The sequence below is a fragment of the Manduca sexta genome, chromosome 15 (genome assembly GCF_014839805.1).
Source record: "Manduca sexta isolate Smith_Timp_Sample1 chromosome 15, JHU_Msex_v1.0, whole genome shotgun sequence".
In the NCBI taxonomy this organism is placed as follows: domain Eukaryota; kingdom Metazoa; phylum Arthropoda; class Insecta; order Lepidoptera; family Sphingidae; genus Manduca; species Manduca sexta.
The window spans coordinates 6,930,859-6,954,527 of record NC_051129.1 but is presented as its reverse complement, the minus strand read 5'-3'; the positions used below and the strand labels follow the sequence as shown (position 1 = coordinate 6,954,527).

Here is a 23,669-nt window from a genome sequence, read left to right as displayed (position 1 = left end):
TTTGATGACCCAACATTGGAGAATGTTAGGTGCAATAGGAAGAAAAGTCTTTGTAGTTAGTTTTAAGAAGTTTACTTACATGTATGAATCTTAATTTTTATCATTGTTATAAGTATGATTAATATGTAGTACGTATTTCGAGTTAATAAAAGAGGCTGAAATTTTTAACATAAATTAATTTTCCAGTAAATTTTTATATAAAATAAAATGCGTTGTATTATATTCTTGGTTCAAATATAATCTTGAAAGGCTTGGCTGACAGAGACAGTCCATTAACAGGCTCCGTAGACGGTAACGATTCCCCCTCGGGTATTTTTAGACTGAATTTCTGCAGTAAATGAGTAACAAACATAAACAACTCCGCTCGAGCCAATCCTTCGCCGATGCACCTCCTTTTTCCTGGAATGCAAAGAATCGATTAGCCGCGACAAAAACCAACAAGTGCATCGCACTCGTCAAGTTCAGCGTCGCCAGGTGGCTTTGCGAAACCAGTTCCTGTCCTTAACGTACGATAGAAATGTCAAAAGTAGATATATTGTATTTACTATATGGACGTTCGTAGTCACACGTCTTGATAAGTTTATAGGTCAAAATCATTCCTGGGGAATGACACTTATTATTTAGTATATATTTTTTATTATTATTATTCAAATTTAAACCGTGTTATTATTTATTATATTATTATTTGTAATAAATAAATAATTACACATAAAATGGTAGACACTACAGGAACTCTACACTAGAAAAAATACAGCGCATATAATAAACACAACATACACAACAGTAAACATTCTTAAAATACGTGTACAACATGCAGTATTTTGATTAAATATATCTGATTATTATAAAATAAAAATTATTTACCAGTCCCAAACGGCATGAGCCAGTCATCCTGAATTACATTTCGATCCTTTGTAAGAAATCGTTCTGGTTTAAACACATCGGGGTCTTTCCAATGACCTCCGTTATGAAGATCATACAGTGACATTAATATAAATGTTCCCTAAAAACAATAAGAAAAAGATGTAGTTAATAGATACTATCTATACGTGTTGATCATACAACAACGCGTCGTTATATTTTGAAATATTCTTATCCAATAGACCTGACTGAATAATTATAGTAAAAACTTTTTTATGCTAGCAAAAAGAATAAGATACATAATATCTACATTTATATACAAATATATACTTATAATTCTGTGCTTGTAATATAAGAAATTCCTACTTATTTTAAAGCAAGTGGTAGGTGCATATAGTGTCTTTGGTGCAAATGTGTACCGTAAGCAAAAAAAGAAAAATGTAAAAACAAAATTAACCTTTGGTATATTATAGTTGCCCAGTTGTGTATCTTTGAGGGCCATATGTGGAATGCCCATTGCTGCCACACTGGATATGCGCAACGACTCTAGAAGTACCGCTTCGGTGTATGGCATTCTTAACAACAAACGTTATGAAATTAATTTATTGGCGGTAGAAATCCGAAAGTCAAATATACACTAACACCAAGATTTTCACCGAGACTTATTTCATAATTAATATTTGTATTCCTAACTTGTATCTCGCAATTAAATGAGATCAAATATGAAAAACATTTGTTCCCAGAGACATAAATCAAAATGTTGTTAGTGATTCTTCTTTATTTTTGTAAACGAATAATAAAATGAAATGTTATATTTAAGTAATATACATAATCTTAGCTCTCACTTTATTCTATCATTCAGCGTAGGAAAACGTTCTTGACCAATCACAGCTTTTATTTCTTCTTGAAGTCTCTGTTGAACAGTATCGTTCCGTACAATATGAAGCAGCATAAAGACTGCTGTGTTCGATACGGTCTCCATACCCGCTTCCAGTAAATCCAAGCAAACTACTTGAAGCTCTTTGTATGTAACTAAACGAACAAAAAAATGTATTAGCTGGTCCTCGATTGGAATGTGTCTTTTGTTTTTATTTTTCCATTCTTTTAATTTCATCCTTTCATTAATCTTATGGATGATTTATATATGATGATGTTTCACTTATTTTTGGACTGAACCTAAACAAAATTGGTAGAGATAATTATCTATTTATTTCCGTCAGCTATTCTGTTCCAATTTCCTGATCTTCGTTTTAAAGATTTTTTAAAAACAAGGGCCCCCAAACGAGCAATAGATCACGTAAAATTAACAATTTCCAACGCCCATAAACACCAATAATATCAGAGGGATATGGATCTATTACCGAAAATAATAACATTGAGCTTCTCGAAATGTCACTTACGGCTCCATCGTGCAAAATGCAGTCACCATACTATCATTATAAGTTGTTATTTTGGACACATTTCTCTGGCTCGTTATCACAAGGTTCTTTGTTATATTTTTCCTAAAAATTGAATTATATATGTCACATGACTCTATGTATTTTTCAGTACACATTTATAGAAATATGCAACCATTAATGAAATTTTTAGCACATATATCACAATTATCATAAGCCCTTGTAATAGTGAGCCAGTGATTAGTAGGTGAAATGAGTTCCAGGTGAGCCGGCCGATTAAAGTAGAGACAATTCGTCTAGCCAATGAATGTGCAATGTCTATTATAATAGTATTCGAATACTTTCGAAGGATATTACCGTTCAAAAGTAATAGTAAAAGTAACGTGACGTACCGTTCAAAAGTAGCCTAATGGCTAATTCATATTCATGTTAATTCAGAAAGTAATTGCCTAAAGTAGTCATTAACGCCTGGCTCATTCTAAAAAAATGTTCCAATTTAACATAATGTTATGAAATAAATCAATAAGTCGTGTTACTAAAGTATCTCAGTAATAAGTAAAGAATTATAAGAAATACATAACGTACGACTTTAAAATAAACTCGTACTGATTAACTATAACAAACACTACCATTTTAGCACGTTGTATAATGTGTTCAATTGCGTACGTAATTATATGCTTACTAGGTGCCATAATACGTTATCATGTAATAACGCCATTAAGTTGAATGAGCTGTATCTATTGCACAATATATAACAACATATTCTTAATATAAACTCACATTTGTATTACCGCAGGAAAGCTGAGTCCAACTAATGTGCCTGCTGTTTGTGGCCATAGATATAATAGGGTATATTGGACTCAAATTATAATTCCGAACTTAAGTCCCGTGTTTGCGATAAGAAAAGATACTTGACTTATAAAATATTGTCTCACAAACAATGTAATACCACTGAACATCTTCATATTATATTTTTCAACAGACAAGACTGAAGAGACAAGAGGTGAATTATATTTTTTATTACCTACATATTAAGTGTTATTTCTGTATTTTTCCATGCAAGTTGGTTCCAAGTTATTTAAAAACTAATAAAAACTTTAAGGTCAGCTCAAAAGTATAAGTTTCCATACACTTCAAACTAAATTTAATTCACTGTATTTTCAACACAGGAAGGCGGATTTTTTTTCTTTATTAGGTGCTTATTGATACCTGTCTAAAATAGGTACTTAGGTATACGTATCTACCTACATTCCTACGTTAATGGCTACTCTCTTCCGCATGTCCATTTGCTATTTCAATGTAGGGTCCAGTCAACGCACCTTTTCTTTTTCAATGATATTGCGTAAAGGAAATAACTTAGTTTTTACGACCAACCTGAGTGACGTCAATCTGATTAGGGGCCTCGGGGGATCCAATCCGAGACTATTGCTTTAGAAAATAATTATTGCCCGATATGGAATCGAAACTAGAACCTCCCGACCCTCAGCCAAAATAAACTGAAGCAACGAGGTCATCTAAGTTTTATGTAAATGGCTAATATCTATTGAAAATAAACTTCGATCACTAATCAGTATTACTATCAGTTATCGCACGTTTAAACGCGTCAATATTAATAAACCTTGTATAACGTGTTTTTGTAGATATTATTCATTCATTTGTATCATTCATTGATATAATTATAATAATTCTACATTTGTCACAGAATTTATTGAGACGGATTTGAAACTGGCTCATTATTCTCAATAAAAATTTATATTTTACGTAAAAAACATGTAATTCTACTTCTATTATAAAGCTTTTTTGTTCCTTTCTATCAGTTATCAACAAATCTTTGTCATAATATTAGATTTCGCAAGTAGGTAATTAGGAAACGTACATCTTATTGTATTGATAATATTTTTTTATTATTGAGATACAGAACTTTAATTCGTATCCATTATCCAACCGTTCGGCAATCATTAGATATAATAAATTTTTAATACTCCGATGTCTGTGCCATGGAACAAATTCTCAAGGCCGTATACTCCAAGAAGGGCCTTAAAACTTCGCATGATACATAAACATAGAGTAATAAATGATTGATACTTACGAGCTTGATCTTTGTTTTTCATCATTTCGATAAGACATGCGTCAATAACGTCTCGTGGATTTTCGGTATCTATATTTTGTTTGTGTTGTTTTATGGTTTCCTGCAAATTTTTTAAATTGACTATAGTTTTTAATTAATTTATTGTCATTTCATTTCTAAGGGAGAAAATCGACTTTTAGGTTTCAAAACTCATATCGCTACCATCGATGGTGAACGAAGTGGTTGGGGAGAGGCCGAGTGACATTCATTGAAATATTAATAAATAATAATATCAGCCCTGTATTATATACTTGCCCACTGCTGAGCACGGGCCTCCTCTACTACTGAGAAGGATTAGGCCTTAGTCCACCACGCTGGCCTAGTGCGGATTGGTAGACTTCACACACCTTCGAAATTCCTATAGAGAACTTCTCAGATGTGCAGGTTTCCTCACGATGTTTTCCTTCATCGTTAAAGCGAACGATAAATTCACAAAGAATACACACATGATTTTAGAAAAGTCAGAGGTGTGTGCCCTTGGGATTTGAACCTGCGGACATTCGTCTTGGCAGTCCGTTCCACACCCAACTAGGCTATCGCCGCTTACATTACATTACATCCATTGAAAATGTCGCTCATATTTTTTTTCCTGCCACGGCAAAGTGGCCCTGCACCTGATGGGTTCAGGGAGTGTCAACTGACAAAAAATAATCATCCCTCGCACGTCAACACAATTATGTTGGCTTGTTTGAAAACAGATATAACAGGCTGAGCCCAGAACGCAACAAACGTACGTGGGCCATTATGAAGGGTTTTACACCTTCCGTACGGTGGTCTTTGTCCTGGCGGATAGTTAAGTATAGATATGCTACTACCAGCGAATTAATAATTTCAAATAATACATTACTTTATTTATTTATTTATTTGCACTTTATATACATAATAAGTATATCGGCGGACTTAATGCCAAAGGCATTCTCTCCCAGTCAACCTAAGGGTGGTGCAGAGATAAATAAGGTAGGTGCATAAGGATATTTAATAATACATAAACATACATAAAAGTAACTATAATGTATAACTATATTAAATACAAACATAATATAAGTAATATTATAAATACATAAAATACAGATTATAAATACATAAATATATAATATGTACTCGTATATACTAATAATATAAAGTTTAGAATTAAAGTGACAACTCTTCTGCTTCTTTTAATAAAAGCTGCCGTACTCTCCTTTTGAAGGCAAGCCGAGAAGTAGCCGCTCTAATTTCGAGGGGGGAGTGAATTCCATAGAAGAATAGATTGGATAGCGAAAGAAGAGTGAGTGAAGTTAGAGCTATGAGATGGACATTTAAGGAGAAGATTGCTAGAAGAGCGGAGATTCCTATCATGGCTATTACAGAGGTATTGGAAGTTAGAGGATAAGTAAGTAGGAGGAGTAGGGGAGGTAAGTAAAGAGAATAGAGTGGTTAGTGCCCGCAAAGAACGGCGCTGGCGTATAGGTAGCCATTTTAGATCAAGACGGTAGGAAGAAATGTGATCAAATTTACGGAGATTATACACGAATCGAATGCAGTTATTTAGAAGTCGGTCCAGTTTGTTGAGTTGGTCTGCATTCAGATCAAAATAGCATACATCACCATAGTCGATTACAGGGAGAATTAAGGCTTGCACGAGCGTAGTCCTGGTCTTGAGCGGGAGGAAGTTCTTCAGGCGGTATAGAGTCCGAAGAGTACCGGTGACTCTTTGGCAGACAGATGTTACCTGGGGTCTCCAGCTCAGAGTGGAGTCGATGTGCAAACCGAGATCTACAACACTGGAGCTCCAAGGAATGATATTGCCGTTGAATATAACAGGCGGAATGGTCGTACTATCCAACCGGCAAATCATCCTTGGACTACCCACAATAATTGCTTGGCATTTTGCAGGGTTTACAGATAAGCCGAAATTGTCAGACCAGATCTTAATTTTGGCTAGGTCCCTATTCACCCTGTCCACAGCCGCGGCTACACAATCTACTCCATCCCTAGAGTATATTTGCAAGTCATCGGCATACAGGTGGTACGCACATTGAAGTTCTTGAGTTAAGAGGTTAATAAAGATAGAAAACAATAATGGGGATAGAATGCCGCCTTGAGGGACTCCAGACTCGATATGGCACCAGCCGGACGAGTCATCGCCAAGTCGCACCAACTGCTGGCGTCCCTGAAGATAAGAAGAAAACCAATCCAGAGCCGAAGGAGAGATCAAGAAGTGGGAGAGGATGGCTAGAAGGATGTCGTGACTGACGGTATTAAAGGCGTTCGAGAAATCAACCAAAGCCAACACAGTGACCTTGGCATCCTCCATGCCCGCCCTAATATCGTCAGTCACTTTAAGTAGTGCTGTGGTAGTGCTGTGACCAGACCTGAAACCGGATTGCAGTGGACACAACAGATCATTTTGGTGCACAAATCTTGACAATTGTTTATGTGCACAGGCCTCAAGCACTTTGGAGAGGAAAGGAAGAATGGATATTGGACGGAAATGTTTCGCATGTGAAGGGTTAGAGGTTTTGGGAAGGGGGAATTACAATGGCTTTACGCCATAGAGACGGGAATATGCCAGAGGTGAGGGAACCATTAATGATGTGCGAAATGACTGGGAGTAGGTGATCTAGGATAGGGATTATCATACGACGACTGATGTTGTCGCAAACAATTACCAGTAACAACTAGAGACAATCACATTATAGGTCTGAAAAGTGTATTTTTATCCACATTGTGCATCTTGTGTCGGTTTTGTGCTGGTATCTATAGCTTGTGCATGTTCTTATACCGTTAACCGAACTTACAATAAGATTTTTGCAAATTATATTATGGGTTAGTATATCTTGGACCTTTATCCATTTAGCCGCGTTTAACACAACTTATTGTATGATTTTATGTGACTTTTGAAACGCCTGTACATGTGCTGCTTTTCTACGTTTTCGTGGCTAAATTCTAAATGTATTAGGTTTTTTTTATTGCTTTGAATGATGAGACGACCTTGCCGTTCGCCTGATGAACAGATAAACAGTAGAAACACCATCCCACACCTTGAATTACAAAGTATTGCTTGGTATTTTACAGCGCTCGCCAACCTGAGACAAGTCTCATTATGTCCAGTAGTTACACTGACTACAATGTCTTTCCAACCGGAACACAACAGTGACTACACACTGCTGCTTGGCGACAGAAATGGACATTGCAGTGGTACCTACCCAGGTGGACTCTCACATATGAGAGACCTCCCACCAGCAAATCGAGGTTATCGAGGTTTTGCAGAAAACACGTCCCCGAACTAAATAAGAGCTTATCTGTTTGCTATTAGTTACATTACGTCTTATAATGATAATAATATTATTGCGTTCTTGAACTCTAACCCCGAATTTACCATATTTTTACTTACCGCAAGAAATTCGTGTAGGGTATTATGAATTGATTTCAACTCGGTGTATCCAATATAATTTGGAATAAAATGTCTCAGAAATGGCATGAAGTTCAAAACACCTCCGCTCATGTCAACAGCTTTAAATAATCGAGTAATTAAACTGCATAATTTCTTCAATCGAACATCTTCTAAATCATATCTAGAGCAAAATAATTGTTTAAAGAAAATTATATTGTTTTCTCTTCTTCAACGTAAGCAAACAAAACAAACATGAAGTTTTCACATCGATAAGCGTACATATTTTGGGGAATATTACAACTTCAATTAATTATAGTATAATAATGTAGATTCTTAATTTCAAAAAAATAGGCGACGTGACTGAAGCCACTTAGACGGTATATACATACTTGATTCACACGGTATAGCGGTTCGTAAAAAATATAATTGTCATACATTTAAATACCTATTATTCGCATACGAAAACTCACATTACATTTTCCTCACTTACACTTATTCATCACTTGTCGAAAACAATAAACACAATACTAGACGTGACTAACTCAGATAGCACACTACATTGTAATATCTAACACTAATAAATATATTAGTAATTTGTGGACAGTGTTATAGATAGTCAATTTAATCATATCAACATACATTTATAAACAAACAAAATAATAATATGCTGAGTTCGTTCCCCATATACATTAAAAAAAAAGTGTCTCTGGGCAAGTAAGGGGGTTTGGGTTTTGCGACTACACACTTATACAGTGTCATCAGATGGTTCAAGTCGACAACAATTTTATTCATTATTAATTCGCATATTCGTATAGACAGGTGAAGCGGCGAGAAAACGTCACCAATTTTCAGATGGATAGTGTTCCAAGGCGCCGATTATACAAAGTAGACGCCTAATGGCTTGGGAAAGCACGGAGCAAAAAAGAGGCCCCTCATTTACAGATGGATGATCACCGATAATTCAAAGTAGGAAGGCGAAGAACAAAAATTCATTTAGCGTTGTAGAAGTAGTTTTTTCGTACTCTTAAACCTATAAATGACCTCAAATTATAAAAAAAATATTTTAGTTATTGACCTTACTCCAGCAACCAATCTCCATAGTATATTAACTATGGGGATGTGAAACATGTCATTAACTAATACGGGTTGTCCAGCATCTCTCTCTCGTTGCCTAACGAGAACTCTACATTCTTCGGCTATGTAGTTATCCATGAAGCGAGAATTATATCCATAACTTTTCAGATATTTCAGTACGAACCGTCTTGTTTTATTCCAAGCGGGTCCATCCGAAAATACAATACCTGTAATATTGTTACCTGTAATTTAGCTCTATCACCGTATTAACAAAATCTATTTCGTGTTGAAGTAAGGCTGAGCATCAAGGTGTAACAAATGTTACTGCAACTAAAACTTGAACAACTTTTCCCAACATAACTCATTCGGTACATAAGTATAAGTAAATCCATAATTACATATTATTTAATAGATACAAGGGATCTTCACTATATAAGAAACTGTAGTGCAGAATTTTAGTTGCACCATAAATCATAAAATTTGAATAAATTCTACTTTAAAGCATGAAGACTTAATCTAAGAACTTACCAAGTTTCTCTCCAAAAGATCGCATAGTATAGAAAAAACCGTCAGGTCTTCCTTCAAACACATCTCGAAAAGAAACTTCTTTGATCAAGTCTCGCCCTGAGACCACAACAACATTGACAAAGCCTAGTTTCAAACCAATTATTTTTCCATACTTTCGAGCCCAGGCCTGCCACAAGGTATGGTGACATTCATATTTTTTTACTTCCAGTAAAACTGATATCAAGTTACCAATGAGGGGTAATGAAATTGGACCTAAAACGTAGCAATTCGTATGTTTTTGTGAGTATTATAATTTTTATTCTAGTTGGACTACTGGCAAACTTTAGTCATGCTAAAATAGTAATACGATTTGCACAGAGAGAACCGAACAAGACAAACCGCAGATGTTTAAAAGTGGAGTTTGGGTATCTATAGTCATTATACTCACATGTTATAGTGGCAAACATGATTCAATAAGAGATATTATGCGTAAGGACGTTAAGAATGATTATTTTGAGTTATGCCAGATCTATGACTTATCGGTAATACATAAAATGGAAAAACTAGGACCCTTGGGAACTTATTACCGAATTCAATCAAGTAATAAAAGTTTACACTACCTGGTGGGTACTGACGATAACTTTCTAACCATTGTACGACATAATAAAATATTAAAATGATACAAATAACTACTAACAGGAACATGTCGACCACACCCGTACAGCCAACAGTACTACACATAAGAATATATTTAGTCGTTTTTCTTGTATTAAAATAACATAGAAATAATTTGAATAAAGATACCATCTACAACCAACGATAAGGTTTCGGTAAAGGTTAAGTGGAATCTATTCATATTATAATTTCTATTCAATACCTACCATTCATTCAAATCAAGAATACCTACCTGATGTTTAAAACCAGGAAACTGAATAAAAAATAATATTATAGTATGACAAAGTCTTGTTTAGGTAAATAATGTATCATATTTTTCTGCTGAAATTTGTTTTGTTTACTATGTGCACGTGGGGATGACATACATACCTAATTGTACATGTGTGTATATTTTTAATATGTATTGTACACGTGTAGGTACCACTTAAACGGTACCGATCGGCACAGTCTCAACTCCTGTAAGCAAGGATCAGCAAAGGCATGCGCTTTAGTAAACCAGAGTACGAAAGCTCATCGAGCCTGGGTTTAATGCCATAGTAAAATTAAATATTAGTAATATTACAAAAGAAGTTTGAAATAAATTATAATTGTTAAGTTTCTTCTGAAGCAAAGCTAGAGGCAACATGTAGATTGTAGAACTAGAAAGATAAAGAACCTGATATAAAGATATACATATAACTGGAGACACCTCCTGGCAAGCTCCGCCCACGGATAAAATAATACGGAGTCTAATAAGCGCTGTTTAAAAGTCAGAAATATTACATTTGTTACCGATAGGCTGGTAAAACGACAGATACCGGAAATTTCACCTAGTCTCCACAAGCTCAATATAGAAATAAATATAGATGTTATTTGCATACTGTTTAAGGTTATATCGCGCTCGGTTTGCTAAAGTTTTTTCTCCTAAAGAATATGACGTGCGAACTGTTCGAATTAGTACAATGTAGAATATCGCAGAAAGAGGGACTAACCAGTATGAACACTATTTGCTACTGTTTTAGAATCTGCCACGGGATCTATGACAGAAGCAAAACCAACAATCCGTGCTAACAAATATATCGAACATCTTAAGAACAACTTTTGTGTAATTATCCATCTCACGCCTTGAACTCTCAGAGTTACTCTTATTCCACCAATCAGTGAAAACTACGTAAAGCTCTTGGGCACTAAAGCCCAAGAGTTTCAACCATTTCGTAAAGGTGTGCGCGGTAGATTCTAAAAATGTATTGCGCTGTAATATAAGGTTTACTTAGCTTTTAGTAACATGTTCACCACAACTTATATCCGCCGTAGGCTTTGAGTCACATCGCAGTTGTGCATGACAGTGAATCATAAAGCGACGTTCATTCATTCCAAAGACAATTATTTATCTATTTATCTTGGTCAATAAATCCCCGGTACCCATGAGGAAAAATATATTTAGCTTAATGTACTAGACCGGAGACAAACAAAAGTAGTTGGAGTAATGGATCATCCTAAGATCGGATTGGTGCTGTAAATAATTGGGTCACGTTGAGTTTCATGTGTCAAGTGACGCAACGTGATTTCATAATATCACGTTATGTTTTATTTTTTAAATTAATATTCGATTTACTTATATGTTATCTCCTTTCTTCTATCTTTACAGCCGAGAGTTGAGCTGGTAATTAACATCTAGTTTGAGCTTACTTTAGGTGGCTATATATTACTAGCAATTGCCCGCGACTCCGTTTGCCTGAACTACATATATAATTTGAAGGATTATTGTTAAGCGTATTATCGAATAGCTTTTTGAAGTTCATGTAACACTGTAGAGTGTAAAGCATGGTAATGTGTATTCGACATCGAGACTGAACATTTCATCGGAGTAGTTTTTGATTATTTCGTATTAGCTTTTGGGTAACATTAAATAATCAAAAACTACTCCATGCTTGGTATTGAGTGACAAATTGTCCTGCGCATAAATAAATAGCATAGAAGTTCTTAACAAAATATGTAATATGCATGTCGTGCTTATATTTACAACGTTACGTTCTCATCCAGAAGTCAATCAAAAGGTAGATGAATATTAAACAGACAAGCATAATAATTCTGGGGTCTATCGATAAATACACCCATTATACAGCCATTTTATTTGGTCAATAATATTCCTAATGGTAATTTCGTCTATCTCTTCTCTTATCCACTCGTTTTTATGTATTCGCGAAGATAGTGCTATTACCACTACCGCCGAACCCCAGGGCAAAATAGACGATTATGTTGGAGTCATCGGTCTTACGACCCAGTATTAAGTTATTTGGAGACATCAAGTCTCTAGCACTATATTGTAAACCCCATACAGGGCATACCAACCGAAACCCCGCGGTGTCTTTCTTCGGCACATTAAACGGCATCACTCATTGTTAATAATTTGCAGGTCATCATTTCCAGCATATTCATACGCTTATTACATAAAAAAATATTAACTTCCAGCTAGCTTAAAGAGGTTAATTCAGTTCAAAAAAATATTGCGGATAGTTCCTAAACGGACTGAAACTAATGGATTGATGAAATAGGCGTAAAAAAAACGAATTTTATTTATCAACCCTTACATATATTCAAATTTTAACGCTTTATTTTGTCTATTATCTTTTAGCCCAGTCACAGAGTCGACATCCACACCTCTAAACCTTAGTTTACTTCTTCTGGAGACACTAGTGATATTTATTATCATTTCCAACTCTTAACCTGAATAATACATAAGATATGTTCGTATTTGTAGATACTCTTGAGATGTAAAGATAATGAACCCAGTAACGGGAATCGGGTATTACGTAAGAACATAACACTTTATCTCCACTCTCGGGGGCCTGACTACTGATATAAATTTGTTTACTAAAACATCTAGAAAAATATTGACCCTGATTTATCATTAAAATGGTTATACTCATTTTAAATACTATACTATATTTGGATACCACCGACAAAAAATAGTAAAAGAGTTGATGTGTTGTATGTATTCTGGGCCGACTGTGCGGTACAAATGTAGGTGTTTACCAAAACGACCAAGAGCTGTAAACAGTGCAACAGTCCTAAGACCCGTTATCGGCTTCTCCAGCCTAGAGTGAAATTATTTAACTTAATATTAGAGAGATTTCTACCTCTAGGTGCCGGTCCCTGCTGCATCTAAAGTAAAAGGAAATGGCGAGGACCTTGGCATGCAGAACACGTGGGAGGCATCTAGTCAAAATTCGGCTTGTTTCATACGAAATTGTATGGTAGTGCTTGATTGCCCGCGCTACACATCCGCTCTGTGGCGCATTGCGGTCATAAAAGAAAACATAGCTTATGGTCTTGCATCGAAAGGGCTAGCCGAACCATAGAACGGAAAACTCCCAACGTAAATAATTTCCAAACTAAACATACTTTAAGTCATTTATTTCAAAACCAAGCAGGAAAATTTGACATTAACAATCCTCTACAATATGTATTATTAGCGGTATTAGCACTAACATTATAAACATTCTTATAACGCCATACCTTTTTGTAGATTGATTTAATACCTAAGGCCAACAGTTTGTAGCCGACGCCTTTTTAATCTTGGTTCCTAAATCCGGACACACTTTATAAAGTTTGAATTTATTTTTGATGTAATTTTTTTTAAATGTATTGAAAGATTTGGAGGTTCTGCATTTTTTTTCTTTACTTACTGGAGGCAATAACATTTTAGACAATGAAATTTATCTTCTACTGACTGGGATTTAGATGGTTTGCATAGCTGCATTTGCAATTCTAGTAATTTAGATTTTAGAGAGAGTATTTTATCGCTACTTAAATTTATAAAACACTAACTAAAATAAGCATTAATCTATATAAATAAACATTAAACACCGAAATGTTTGTACGCGCATAACTTCCAAGCAACTGCACCACATTGCATAAATCCGTCGATATTTATTCGTTATTGTCAGGAAAAATTGTATGAAAGAAAAAAAAAATAGGTTAAGCGGAACATTTGAAAATTTAAGAAGACTTATAGTCCATTGAAAAGTTACATTTGGGGTTGCGTTTTTTAGAGGACGCAATTTTATTTTTTAGAAGTGTAGGGGGGGTCAGTGTAAAGCTACAGCCAAGTTTGTGGGGTCGCCACCCTTGTCCCACGGCCGCCATCTTGGGTTGAAATGGTTTTTACGATGTATCTCTTAAACTATTTATCTGACAAAAATTATAAACATTTTTGTTGCAAATTAAATTCTCTACAACTTTGGTCCAGTAACTTTTGTCGTAGAACTATAAATAAAAAATTTATAAGCAAAAATGTTAGGCAATTGCTTCATCTGTCCCAAAGCGATTCAGGATCCAGTAATTCGCGTACAAGCCGACAACCGCGGGTTTGTGTTGTACGTATTATGAACCTTATAAACACACGTTCTGATGACGTTGCAATGGACATTGCTTAACATTGAATTTCTTAACATTTTCGCTTATAACTTTTTTTATTTATAGTTCTACGACAAAAGTTACTAGACCAAAGTTGTAGAGAATTTAATTTGCAACAAAAATGTTTATAATTTTTTTGTCAGATAAATAGTTTAAGAGATACATCGTAAAAAACCATTTCAAACCAAGATGGCGGCCGTGGGACAAGGGTGGCGACCCCACAAACTTGGTTTTAGCTTAACACTGACGCCCCCTACACTTCTAAAAAATAAAATTGCGTCCTCTAAAAAACGCAAGGTAAGGCCTAAAAAATGTAACATTTCAATGGACTATTAACGAAAATATTCATTATACATATTATGTAATTGTCACTTGTTTGAAATAACTGTCAGCGATCGACAGAATGCGCGCTGCAAATTCATAGTTAAGACAAGACAACGTCTGTCGGGGCTGCTTGTTATTGTTCTGAGGTCGGAGCAGCTAGTATATACCTAATATACGGTATGACATTGACGAAAATTATTTTGAAAGAGCTTTCCATTGTTGAATGTTCAGAATTGATTCCGATAGATCTAGGATATGCTACATTCATGCATTAAACTTTGAAAGGGGGCGGTGCTATCATTAAATAACACATTAGGCCAAAGTGCGCAAATTTTAATAGGTGCTTATGTCACTTAATTTTATAATCGTTTCGAGCTATAAAAATATTTATACGGGATTTCGCAAATGTAATGGTTATACAAAAAGTTGCATTTATAATAAGCGACTGATACTTTAAAACATTATTTTGAATGTTCATACAATACCGACCAACGAATCTACATAACCCTCAATGATGTTAATAATGGAGTGACAAAAACATGTTTATAGAGAAATAATGATTAAAATTGCGTTGATCTGTTGTGACTTACAAGTGATGTTTTCGCCAGAAGTACAATACCCAGTTGAACTTAAAGCAATCATACGATTAATGATAAATGCCTCAGCGACGTCCATTTAATGGCGCTATAAAACGTACACAAAACCGTCGGACATGTTCATTACATACTCGGACCTCGCAGACTGAACACAAGTTTTATAATTCCATAAATAAGTGCAGTGATGGCGCCAATTAACGTGACCGATATAAACGAGAATAAGGCTTATGTGCCCGCGAAGAAAGCTCTGCCAGAAGTGGAAACAGAGAGCGCCAATGGAAATGAAAAGTGTAAAGGGTGAGTACACTTGTAGGATGTTTACAAGGATAACATGTAAATATTTTAAACAAGCAAGATATACTTTAGCAAACTGCTCATGATGTAACAGTGTTAAATGTGGCGTCAGATATGTGAAGAATATATCACCGCAAATAATAATTTTGACAAAATACTTCGGCTTGTTTTTACTTTGTTTTGGAAATACTTAATGTAAAGTTAACATAAACTTTGTTTTATTTTTAAAGTTGTAATTAAAACGTCGTAATTCCAAACGTATCCCTCACATTATTTTCTTTTAGCGTGGGCCTGTATTTTCTAACAGACATTGAGAAATATAAATTATAATATCTTTAAAAATATTGTTATTCAGTCTATATTTATCTGTAAATGAAAACAGTTGCCCGTCCTTGAATTCTGAATTCCTTGTGGCACCGAGTTCAATTGATCAATTTATATAGATGACTGGAAAATGACCGTTAGAATATTCCATGATGTTCATATTTATATTGTAACGGTGTGAATATGCGAACATTTTACAAAATAAAATGAATAAATCGAAAGCTGATTTTAAAAATCTTTTTTAATTATGTTATCGATATTTACACCATGTGCATGGGTCACCGGCCTATTAATAGCCCAGCCAATTAATTTTACAACATTATTACTATAACTAATTAAATACTTGTATATTAAGAAGAGTCTTGACAAGGTGTGAAGTGGACTGCCAAGAAGTTTGAGAAGGATCACCCGGGAATGTGCCTTGCCTTATAGAATTTATTGCTTGCTTTGAATAAAATTAATAATAGTTTTGGAATGGTTAAAATAATTATAATCATACCTGTGTAATATACGTACACTAACTTGCTTAATAATAGCAAATTGGTTGAGTAAGGTCAGGCTAGTCGGCACGAAAGAAAAATTCCTTATGAACATTATCTTAGCTTAATTTTACACCTATTATAATAATTTATTTCGTACAATATGCCTTCCGAGTCCTCAAAATTGCCACCCACCAACTAACTCCAAAGTATGCACCAACGAACTCGTAATCATTTGAAATATATAATTTCAAATGTGTATACATATGAAAATTTAATAATATCTTTTACTTATTTTTCTCGGGCCAAATTTTCTATTTCTTTAACAATATTATACAGACATAACTTGTTTCTTGACATTGCATTTGTTCCCTAGTGTTATTAAACGGTTTCTCAAAATATTTCACTCACTAAAATTTATTTTGTAGTATATTATTGTCAGGGCTATATTTTATCTTAATTTGCAACTACTATAGAAGGAATAAGTGGAATATGTTCACGTGGATACAGCCGCGTGTAAATTTCTCTTGGACAACACAACTTTTAAGTTTTAACATCATTTGCTACTGTACCGGTAATACGGCATTGGTTGGATGCCATTGTGTTAGTGATCTTAAAAGAAAAACCCTTATGTTCATAAATATTACTTCTACTTCATTGACGATAGAAATCAATACAAGTCAACTATTCCGTCTTTATTATATAAAAAAAATTATATGCGTTCGTAGTTGCTCGCGCGAATGCCGCTACTCAACCAAAGGAGACCAAGCGTGTAGAATCCGTAAAGAGTTATGTTCTTTCTATAATTCACTAACTAGTCTTGATATTGTTTAGTTAATTTGCGACTTTGGTAAGCCAGTAGATTATTTTATATTAAAAGGGTGAGTTTTTACCGAACGAAAAAAAAACATTTTATGTGTATTTTTTTTCTTACGCAAACAGAAAAGTTCATAGGCCAAGGTCTATCTCGAAAATTGTATAAAATTATATATTTCTTTTATCAGATAAATTTGAATAACTAGGCTATAATAATACTCCAACCTTTTAAGACATAATATCATTTTAATCATAAATTTCTTTATCTCACAAAAACAATTTATTTCTATTTTTGTTGGAATTTCCGTCATTTAAGTTTGGTGATCCAAAACAATGAAATAAAATTAACAGGCGTACAATTTCAGGACAAATATCAATTATCAAAAATGTTACTGGTGGTAGGTCTCTCATATGTGAGAGTCTGCCTGGGAAGGCGCCACCGCAATGTCTATTTCTGCCGCCAAGCAGCAGTGTGTAGTCACTATTGTGTTCCGGTTTGAAAGACATTGTAGCCAGTGTAACTATTGGACATAATGATACTTAATATCTCATGTCTCAAGATGGCGAGCGCAATGAATACCAAACAATACTTTGTAAGTGTTGGATGGTGTTTCTACGGTATATGGGCGGTCGAGTATCGCTTACCATCAGGCGAACGGCAAGCTCGTCTAGTTATACAAAGCTATAAACAAAATATTTTATATTATTAGCTTGTTATGACAGGGTACAAAAGTAAACACTATAAAACTGGTATTTAGACATAATGCAAACTATGAATATGGTTGGTTTTAGTTCAATAGTCTATTTTATAGTTTTACCTTAATTATCATGTAGAGACGTATGAATATTAAAACTTTATTAAAAATCTTATTTTTACATACGTAGTGCATACTGTCTCATAAATTAAATTACATAATATTACCAAAATATTGACATCTTTAAAAATATTTTACAATTATATTGTGTTTTTCTATTGATCATTTATAATAAACTGATCGAATTATGCATTAATTCAATCATTATCATCCCAAGTTGATCCTATTTATAAACTTTACACTCTTTAACCGATAACTACATTATCATAAATTAATATAATTTTTAAAACCAGTTTATAATTCGAGAACGTATCTTGCTTGCTTCACGTACAATCAAACAGCACTATTAGTGGTGTGCAGAAGTGCTCAATCTACGCGTTTTACATTTCGCTTACTCAGTGTAAACAACATTATCGTAGCTGTGTTATATTGCAATCTTAAGCTATCATTTATCGATTAAAAGTATTGTCATTTTAACACTCATACATTTAGTTCTTTGAATTAAAGGTTTGCGGGAATGCTATTACAATTGAATTCATAATAAAATAATGTTATTGTGAAATCGTAATTTACATACACATTGATTACAATATAAATTATATAAAACTAAACAGTTACATTGTCATTTGCGACTCCACAGTGAAAAAAGGTGATTTCTCCGTTAATTGCTGCGTTATAATTGCTTAAATAATTAAAATAATATTTATTTGTCGGCGAAATTTACGGAAATGGCGGGCTTTATTGATGTATTCCCAACAAAACTTGACATGTACCTGTATGTATTTTTTTATGTCTGTTATATAAACAAAAGTAGATCATATGTATATTGTTTTATGGTTTGTTTCAGGTATTCATATGAAACATTATTGGAAACAGCGAACTTTCTCCTCTCACGCATCACAATCCAGCCGCGCATTGGCATCATATGCGGCTCTGGGATGGGTTCGTATTGGAATGAGGGTATATATTAAATTAAATTATAAATACCTACTTACTTCATAATATTATTCATAAATATAAGTATGTCTTGTAGCATAAATTATAAATTTTATCCATGCATTTTACATTTAAATATTTTCTGTCAAATACTCTAAACATAATATACAATAATATTATAAATTATAATAGTAACTGCAAGAAAAGAAATAGCATTTGTAAATCTAAAATACATAATATGTACATTGGTTCTCAGAAACTGTAGGGCTAATTTGTCATCTTCACATATTGTATGCGTTATTACATATGCCAATATGTTATACCTCACCTACTCTATATGTATATACCGTATGGACTTGCCATTACTATTGCTTCTGCCAGCTATAGCTTGAGGATGGTAACTATAGTCTGAAAGCAATTCCTAGACGACATAGTTTGTAGTCACTTCAGTTTACTAAAATCATTGACCCTGTTACAATCTTTTTGAATTAATATTTCTTTGGATCTAGGCCTATAAATATAATTCTTGTTTTTATTTCTAGGTTCCTTAGCAGAAAGTATCCAGGACGGAGTATGTATTCCATACGAAGATATACCAAATTTTCCAGTAAGCACAGTTGAAGGACACCATGGTAGATTGGTTTTTGGTAAAATTGAGGGTGCACCAGTAGTAGCCATGCAAGGACGATTCCATTACTATGAAGGATATCCACTATGGAAGGTAAGTTTATGTACAATAAAATTACTTCGATAATTTAATTTTGGATGCAGGCGGTAATAATCTCTGAAGCTACTAATTCGATTTAGAAAACTCTTTCACTATTGAAAAGCCACATCATCCCTTGTCAAGACCCAGTAGAACATATAACATATAGAATGAGTAGGCAATAAAATTCTTTAATAAGAACAATGTTACTAGTAGTACTTCCTGTTGTGGAAGGCAGTATTTTAAACACAGGAGCTATTACCAGTATCTAATTCAATCTGGTATATTTCTCATAAAGTCCGTCTTTTTTATAAAAATATGCACAAAAATTTAAAAGAAATTTAAACACGTGTAACGCATTTTCCTATGCATCATAAACGTAGAATTGGTAGGGACAAAACAATCAGGCACCTTATGCTTGTGTATATTGTATATTCTGGCTCATGCTGTGATTGTTTATAAGCAGTTATAATAACATAAGTAATTATAACATATGCGTAGATTTGAAATAAATATTGTAAACTCAAGCAATCCTTCACCTTTCCTAAAATAAATAAACTCATGTTGACTAGCACAGCCATTAAGGTCTTTTATGAATTTTATTGCAATTCTCATAAAACTTGTTTTATAATTATTTTTTCTTTGATTTATTGCCTCACAAATCCAGTGGTAGCGTTCTTAGGACTATACATTTTAGCTAATGTTAATTTATATATTTTATTGCTTTATCTTTTTTTATATAAGTTTATTGCGTAAATATTTACATAACTCAGATTACCAATCTGGTTGCCTTTTTCGAGATTTTTTTTAAAAGAGCCGTTTGCTGGCTTCACTATAGTATACCAAGACCTCTTCGAAATGTGTCCCCCTTCGTATTCCACCGTGCTGCGAATTAATGCAGTGATTTTCTTTAACATTAAGAAGTATTTTTTTTATATGTGAACATTTTAGGCTGTTTTTTTTTTCAATTTTAAACATTTTTTAGCTTTATTACTAATTGATTTTAAACACAAAAATGTGATATAATTATATTTCTTGAACATTTACTGATTATGAGTATTTTATAACTATAGTTAAAGCAAATTGATTTGGTTATGGTTATATTTTAAATCTCCTTTTAAAAATCTTTACACAACATAAAGTATACTATAATAAAAATAATGGAATATATCTGTAAAAATCAATCGAGTATTATACGGCTGATGCAAACAAGCATCGACCCCCAGCGACGGGGTTATCTCTTTCTGTTAGCGCTACAATGGAGAGTAAAGGACGCGCAAGATATTGAACCTCAGATAAATATTACTGCGTCAATGTTTTTCCACCCGTATACACGAATACTCTAGAATTTTCTATGACATAACAAATAATATTATTTTTTATGTAAGAGTAAATTATTTTTACTAGACATACTACAGATATAGACCGTTTCGTTAGCTTTTCTATAAGAAATCAAGTTTTAAACTATTTTATACTAAGAAGATTCTACCTGATTACATGCTCAATTATGGTGAAATTTTTACAGTGTTGTCTGCCTGTACGTGTGATGAAATTAATTGGAGTAAAAACATTAATTGCCACAAATGCCGCCGGTGGATTGAACCCAGATTACAAGATTGGTGATCTGATGATTGTTAAGGACCACATAAACATGATGGGTTTCGCCGGGAACAATCCCTTACACGGCCCCAACGATGAGAGATTTGGACCACGTTTCCCACCGATGAACAAAGCTTACAACTACGAACATAGAAAGATTGCTAAGGAGGTAATAACACAATATTTTACGTTCATAATAATAATATTCGAGTAGCTAATAAACAGTGTTTATTTATTTTGCGCGCACTCGTATTTTATCAGCCATATTGTAAAAAATGTTAGAAGCAACGCAGAATAATACTAGTACCATGTCTGTAGACAAGGTTATCTAGGGTCGCTCCACAATTTACAAATTGTAAGATGGAAGCGTATTATATCTCGCCTAGTGCTGCTTAGATAGGAAACTTGTTTCGCTTCCTGTCTACCTTGTCAAGTTTTATTATTAAGATTCTTAAGAGTGCATTTGCAAAAAAATAATGCATCATTGAACGTCATTGAATATTATATGACGCATGTTTTCCGCGCTAAAGTTCAGTGCGCTATAATTGAAGAAGCAGGTTTAAAATTATATTAACTTCCATAACTTAAAAGTCGTAAATCATGTTAAAACAGCTGATCATGATTTTGTTAAATAAAATATGAATAGTCCTAAAGCTGAGATAGATTTAAAAAGTCCATTCCGAGAATTCTATAAATACAAAATATCTCTAAGTTGTTTTTTCGCATTACGCTATTAGTAATACCGACAATACAATATTTTGAATGAAGATATTAATATGAACACGTCGCTTTTAAGGTGGCTAAAGAACTGAACATTAATAACATGGTACGGGAGGGCGTTTACACTTGTCTGGGAGGACCCAACTTTGAAACTGTCGCTGAACTGAAAATGTTAAAGATGGTCGGCGTGGATGCAGTTGGAATGTCTACCGTACATGAGGTAAAAAAAGCAATCTGCTTATGTAAATGTATCATATTGAAAGCTATGTAACAAACTATGAGTTTGGGTTTTTAAAAAAGTCAAATTATGAAAAATTTATCAAAAATTTAAACCATATTATTAAAATTTATTCGTCTAATCTCATAAACATGATGTTTTGATAATAGCCTAGTTACATACTGCTATATTGCGAAATTGGAAATTTAAATAACTAATGGAATAATATGTGGGTAATAGGTAATTACGTTATTTTAAACATGCATCAGATTTTTAGCAATCTTACTAAAATAGTTGGTGAAACCATAAAACAGACGCTTATTTTAGCTCAATATTGTAAAACACCTCTTGATACCTAATCTATAACAGTTCCAAAATATTTTTCTAGTTTGAACACTGAACAGTAAGGATATGAGTTTATATTTGTTAACCACTTGGCCTAAGTAAGGATTGATTTTTTCATGTAAATGTAAAAACTTTTATTTTAAACAATTCCAGGTGATCACGGCCCGCCATTGTGACATGAAAGTGTTCGGTTTATCCCTCATCACGAACGAGTGCGTCACTAGTTACGACCACGATATGGAAGCGAACCACGAAGAAGTGCTAGACGTTGGACGCATGCGCCAAGACATACTGAGAAAATACGTCTCTAGACTCGTCGACAGATTCTCACAAATAGAACCTGAATCGCCATGAAATTCCTATGTTTGACCAAAGAAACTCCATATCAATGTGTACTTTCGCCCGCTTTGATGTAAACGGCGATTTTATACGTTACAGTAACCACAATAGATATGATCTATCTTTTTTTTATATAATTTATTATGTATCGCAATGTAATCAAATTTTATATTTTTAACTCGATCGACTCGCATATTGAAGCAGTTTCCATGAAATATAAATAAAAACACCAACAACGATAATATTGCTGCTAATGCGCCGCAACAAGTAATACATTTCTATTTTGCAAACATGATAATGTAACAAATTATAATGTTATGTTCGTCTCTATACTACTGATATGTAAATTACTGTTAGAAAAGAAATCTACAAATATATTTTTTCATATTTATATTATCCTTAAATGTACGTAATTTATTAAACACTCATTAATTTATCTGCATAGTTGGCTATAGCTTTAGTAAAATTTGTATGTTATATATTTTTATCTTAATAAGGTATAATACCCATCTATGGGATAACATTTTTAAGATTTTGAGCATTGTTGCCTAAACATATGATCAATTTATCTTAACTTTAAGCAATAAGAAACTTACTTGAAATTGTTATTTAGTTAATGAGAAAGTACTTATATTGTAGTTTTATAAAATAATATTAAATACTGGTATTTAGCCAATTCTATATGTTGGAAAATATACTGCTGTGTTATATTAATTAAATATGTATAGTTTTATTTATGATAC

General features: G+C 33.6%; 2 protein-coding genes across 6 annotated transcripts; one reads left to right on the top strand and one right to left on the bottom strand.

The window, feature by feature from the left end:
* Window positions 1-56: 56 nt before the first annotated feature.
* Window positions 57-12,936, bottom strand: LOC115449469 (farnesoate epoxidase). Of its 2 annotated transcripts, XM_030177304.2 has the most exons (9): window positions 9,964-12,936; window positions 9,365-9,616; window positions 8,838-9,063; window positions 7,763-7,943; window positions 4,348-4,447; window positions 1,707-1,893; window positions 1,319-1,436; window positions 865-1,003; window positions 57-399 (listed from the first exon to the last, which is right to left on the bottom strand). In XM_030177304.2, exons 1-9 carry the CDS (start codon window positions 10,148-10,150, stop codon window positions 218-220), a joined length of 1,572 nt encoding a protein of 523 aa, XP_030033164.2. In that variant the 5' UTR covers window positions 10,151-12,936; the 3' UTR covers window positions 57-217. The 2 variants fall into 2 exon arrangements, with proteins under 2 accessions (XP_030033164.2, XP_037294648.1); XM_037438751.1 differs by lacking the exon at window positions 9,964-12,936 and having other exon boundaries at window positions 9,365-9,617.
* Window positions 12,937-15,354: 2,418 nt separating this feature from the next.
* LOC115449471 (purine nucleoside phosphorylase) lies at window positions 15,355-23,645 on the top strand. Of its 4 annotated transcripts, none has more exons than XM_030177306.2 (6): window positions 15,355-15,633; window positions 18,912-19,006; window positions 19,543-19,721; window positions 21,232-21,474; window positions 22,102-22,245; window positions 22,741-23,645. In XM_030177306.2, the coding sequence occupies exons 1-6, from the start codon at window positions 15,521-15,523 to the stop codon at window positions 22,939-22,941; spliced, it is 975 nt and encodes a 324-aa protein (XP_030033166.1). In that variant the 5' UTR covers window positions 15,355-15,520; the 3' UTR covers window positions 22,942-23,645. The 4 variants fall into 4 exon arrangements, with proteins under 4 accessions (XP_030033166.1, XP_030033165.1, XP_037294647.1 ...); XM_030177305.2 differs by having other exon boundaries at window positions 15,437-15,633; window positions 18,912-19,024; XM_037438750.1 differs by lacking the exon at window positions 15,355-15,633 and adding an exon at window positions 18,778-18,839.
* The last annotated feature ends 24 nt before the right edge of the window (window positions 23,646-23,669 follow it).